The following is a 4178-nucleotide window of genomic DNA, read 5'->3' as shown; positions in this document are numbered from 1 at the left end:
CCCCTCTTCAGCATGGACGCTGTGTGAACCAAGATGGCGGCTACAAATGTACCTGCGAGCCTGGATGGACTGGACAGAACTGTCAAGCTGGTAGGTTTCTTCTGGTGCAGATATTATGTCAGCAAGTTGTCCTTTTTTGTTTGGAAAATGTTTGTCTTTGTTTCCTTATTTTCATTACAGGTTCTCCGTTTTCTCTAATCAACATTTCAATTTTGTCATCGGGGAAAATGTCAATGTGTCACTGACTAAAGGTAGTTGATACTACCTGAAACGTCTAAACCGTTCCCAAATCACTCAACTGCTTGTGTAACCGCCATTTGGCACATTTAAGGTATATCTTTTCTGTCCTTCATCACACAGATATAGATGAGTGTGCCCGAAAACCATGTCAACATGGACGCTGTGTGAACCAAGATGGCGGCTACAAATGTACCTGCATATCCGGATGGATTGGACAGAACTGTCAACAGGGTGGGTTGTTTTCATGTAGTCAACAAGTCGAACTTGAATATGATTATGTACATTGTCTAAGTTTGGAAGATCGTATAAGTAACATTCACATTTCCCCATCATGCCACAGACATAGATGAGTGTTCCTACAACCCTTGTCAGCATGGGACCTGTGTGAACCAAGATGGCGGCTACAAATGTACCTGCAACCCTGGATGGACTGGACAGACCTGTCAGCAAGGCGAGTTCAATTATTTTCCCATAGCAACTAAGACATAGAGTGACATTTTCCCCTTTGTTTTCAGTTAAAAGATTCTTCGAATGCCTAATATATGTAAACATTCTTTACCTAGTTGGTAGTTACTGAATTGCTTTACCTTAACAGACGTCAATGAGTGCAGCGGAAATCCCTGCCTACATGGAGTCTGTGAGAACAAAGATGGTGGATACACATGCACCTGTAAGCAAGGGTGGACCGGACAGAACTGTCAACAGGGTGATCTGTTTTCATGTAGTCAACAAGTCGAACTTGAACATAATTTTTTAGATTGTCTGTATAAGTAACATTCATATTTCTCCACCACCACACAGACATAAATGAGTGTTCCAACAACCCATGTCAGCATGGACGCTGTGTGAACCAAGATGGCGGCTACAAATGTACCTGCGACCCTGGATGGACTGGACAGAACTGTCAGCGTGGTGAGTTGTGTTTATCCAGTTTTGTTTGACCTATTTTTCTTCAACTGTCTGTCTACCAGTCTAAATGTATTTCGAGAAATTCATAACTAGAACGCAACCGTTTCCAATTACGTATCAATAGTTTCAATTCTCTGACAAAGTTTATTTCCTATAATGTTAACACAGACATAGATGAATGTACCAAGAAACCATGTCAGCATGGACGATGTGTGAACCAAGATGGCGGATACACCTGTACCTGCTCACCTGGATGGACTGGACAGAACTGCCAGCAAGGCGAGTTCAATTATTTTCCCATAGCAACTAAGACATAGAGTGACATTTTCCCCTTAGTTTGTTTTCAGTTAAAAGTTTCTTTGAATGCCCAATATATGTAGGCATTCTTTACCTAGTTGGTAGTTACTGAATTGCCTTACCTTAACAGACGTCAATGAGTGCAGCGGAAATCCCTGCCTACATGGAGACTGTGTGAACAAAGATGGTGGATACAAATGCACCTGTAAGCAAGGGTGGACTGGACAGAACTGTCAACAGGGTGAGTTGTTTTCATATAGTCAACAAGTCAATTTTCAATATCGTTATTAGATTTTCTGCATAGCTAACAGTCGTTTTTCTCTATCATCACACAGACATAGATGAGTGTTTCAGCAAACCATGTCAACATGGAAGCTGTGTGAACCAAGATGGCGGCTACAACTGTACCTGCAAGCCTGGATGGACTGGACAGAACTGTCAAGATGGTAGGTTCCTTCTGGTGTAGATATTATGTCAGCAAGTTGTCCTTTTTTGTTTGGAAAATATGTTAGTCTTTGTTTTCTTCCTATCATTACAAGCGGTCTCCGTTTTCTCTAATCATCATTTTTTATATATCAATTCATAGGATTTAAATCTTGCTCTGCAACAAGATCTTCTCAGTGTCACTGGCAAAAGATAGTGGGTGCTTTTTGAAACGTCTGGCCGTTTCCAAACTCATATCCAGTTTCTTGAGTAACTGCTTTTTGGCGTATCTTATTACCTGGATGACTAACCGTCATCGGCATTACCACGATAGACGCGAACTACGATACAATTTGTTTTTGGCTATTGGTCATTGGTCACGAGAGTCAGCCTCTAAACGTGTGGCAAAGTGAGGTTTGCACCTCTGAGATCTGATCGCTTGTGCCACCTACTGACTTGGGAAGACCTCTATACTAACGTTTTTTGAGGTGGCGGTATTATGCCACCTGGTGGAATTATGATAGTCGATGTTAATCACTGTTGTCTTCTACAGCCCCACAATGTCAGGATGGGTGGCACAAATACAACAACCACTGCTACAAGCGGATGTCAGACAGAGTCGGTTGGTCCACAGCGAGCTCACGATGTAAACAACACGGCGCAATCCTTGCCTCTATCAAGGACCGTGGCGAGAACGACTTCATTTTGGATCTCTTCTTGAATGGTGGGTAATATGGAAGCTCTTTTTGTCATTGGATAATGACGACTTTGCAAGTTTTTTGTCTAGATATGAGCCGTGCATGGTGTATTATAGAATAAGGGGAATTTTCCTGAACATACAATGTATACAGCCAACGCGTATCGTTAAACACATAAAGATCCTAAACTGTTTACAGACTGAAAAATCCCCCAATATATTTGGCTTTATACACAACCATATTTCAATTCCTGACATGCTGTCCAAGAGTAGCCTGTTTTAGTAATAATGCGTCCACTACAGCAGCAGATGAAGTATCCGTCAGCCAAATATATTGGGGGATTTTTCAGTAAAGGTTTCTTCTTTTGGTTACATCAAGGCGATTATACTGGCAAGGAAGAAAAGACGGGACCAAAGATTTGTTCTTATTGCTAAAGTGAGAAACATCTTTTGGAGAAATTCGTCGCCCTTCAAAGGGCGGTGTTGGCCCTGTATGTAAAGAAAATCATTTAGTCCTTGCGGTAACGCTGTCTTTCCTTAGACCTGACCGGGTCCTATTCTTGCATTTCTTACGACTAAGTCGACTGAGGTACCAAATATCTTTGTAAAATGTCATACTGTTTTCATTTCAGAACCTAATAAAAATCGCCACTTCGTTCCGTCCCTCTGGCTTGGTCTTCATAAAGAATCAGGACAATGGAAGTGGATAGATGGATCGCTTTTTGACTACACCAACTGGGCTCAGGGTGAGCCGAACAACAGTATGTTCTCGAATTTCAAGGGACAGAATTGCGGCTCCATGCACTACAAGGTGTGTACTTATTCCCTCTCTTGTTTAGTAATCTAATCCTAAGTAGTCAATACGTCTACGAATGTTAACCATGAAGTTCGGTAACAGTTACTCAAGCAACTGGATGGAATTTGAAAACGGTCAGACACCTGATGATCAGACAGTACCCGCTGTCTTTAGTTTGTGACTGGACGAGAGTCTGGAATTGCAAAGTTTTAAACCAAAATTCTGAATTGACATTGATGAAGTGAAGACAATTCTAAGATGTTTCAAAAGAAGAAGACGAAGTGACTGTATGTTACTACCTTGTTCACAGAATGAATGATCCTTCTATCTCCAATAGTGACGTCAGGAGCACACCACTTGTATCCGTATGACGCCCTCCTGCAAAAGTGGTGTGTTCTGACGTCACTGCTGGAGATAAAATGGTCATTCTGTGAACAAGGTCGACGGAGTTCGTCCGAAACTTAAGAGAGGTAAGTCCCTATAGTGTTAATTCCAGTGTTGGATGTAAATTGTTAGCATTTTTCTGTAATGTATTCTACCAACACAGATTGATTTTCATTCTAATGCTTGCTGTATCGTTTAAACAGACCGGCAGAAATGTATTTTGGGAAAAGAAGAGGTACAAGGGACAGTGGAATGACGACCGATGCAGCATTGACAAACCCTACATTTGCGAGAAACCAATTTAACAATGTCTATAGTAGAAAACAAACTTTGTTCCAATCCAATATTGCAGAAGTCGTGTGTGCAAAAACAAGTAACATTGGCCACTCTGCAGATATCTGTACTAGGTCTATCAAAAACAGATGTTCTTAC

The 4178-nt window shown here is 41.4% G+C and overlaps 1 protein-coding gene across 1 annotated transcript in view; it reads left to right on the top strand.

Moving 5' to 3' along the window:
• Nucleotides 1-4178, top strand: part of LOC118425306 (fibropellin-1-like) — a 29515-nt gene that overhangs the window by 11970 nt on the left and 13367 nt on the right. Inside the window, exons 6-8 of the mRNA XM_035834112.1 lie at nt 1577-1687; nt 1782-1892; nt 2423-2593. Of these exons, the coding sequence (XP_035690005.1) occupies nt 1577-1687; nt 1782-1892; nt 2423-2593 (393 nt within the window). The remainder of the gene's footprint in view (nt 1-1576; nt 1688-1781; nt 1893-2422; nt 2594-4178) is intronic.

The sequence above is a fragment of the Branchiostoma floridae genome, chromosome 11 (assembly GCF_000003815.2).
Source record: "Branchiostoma floridae strain S238N-H82 chromosome 11, Bfl_VNyyK, whole genome shotgun sequence".
In the NCBI taxonomy this organism is placed as follows: Eukaryota; Metazoa; Chordata; class Leptocardii; order Amphioxiformes; family Branchiostomatidae; genus Branchiostoma; species Branchiostoma floridae.
The sequence above is the reverse complement of the archived record's forward strand: the minus strand, read 5'-3'. Positions and strand labels throughout refer to the sequence as shown.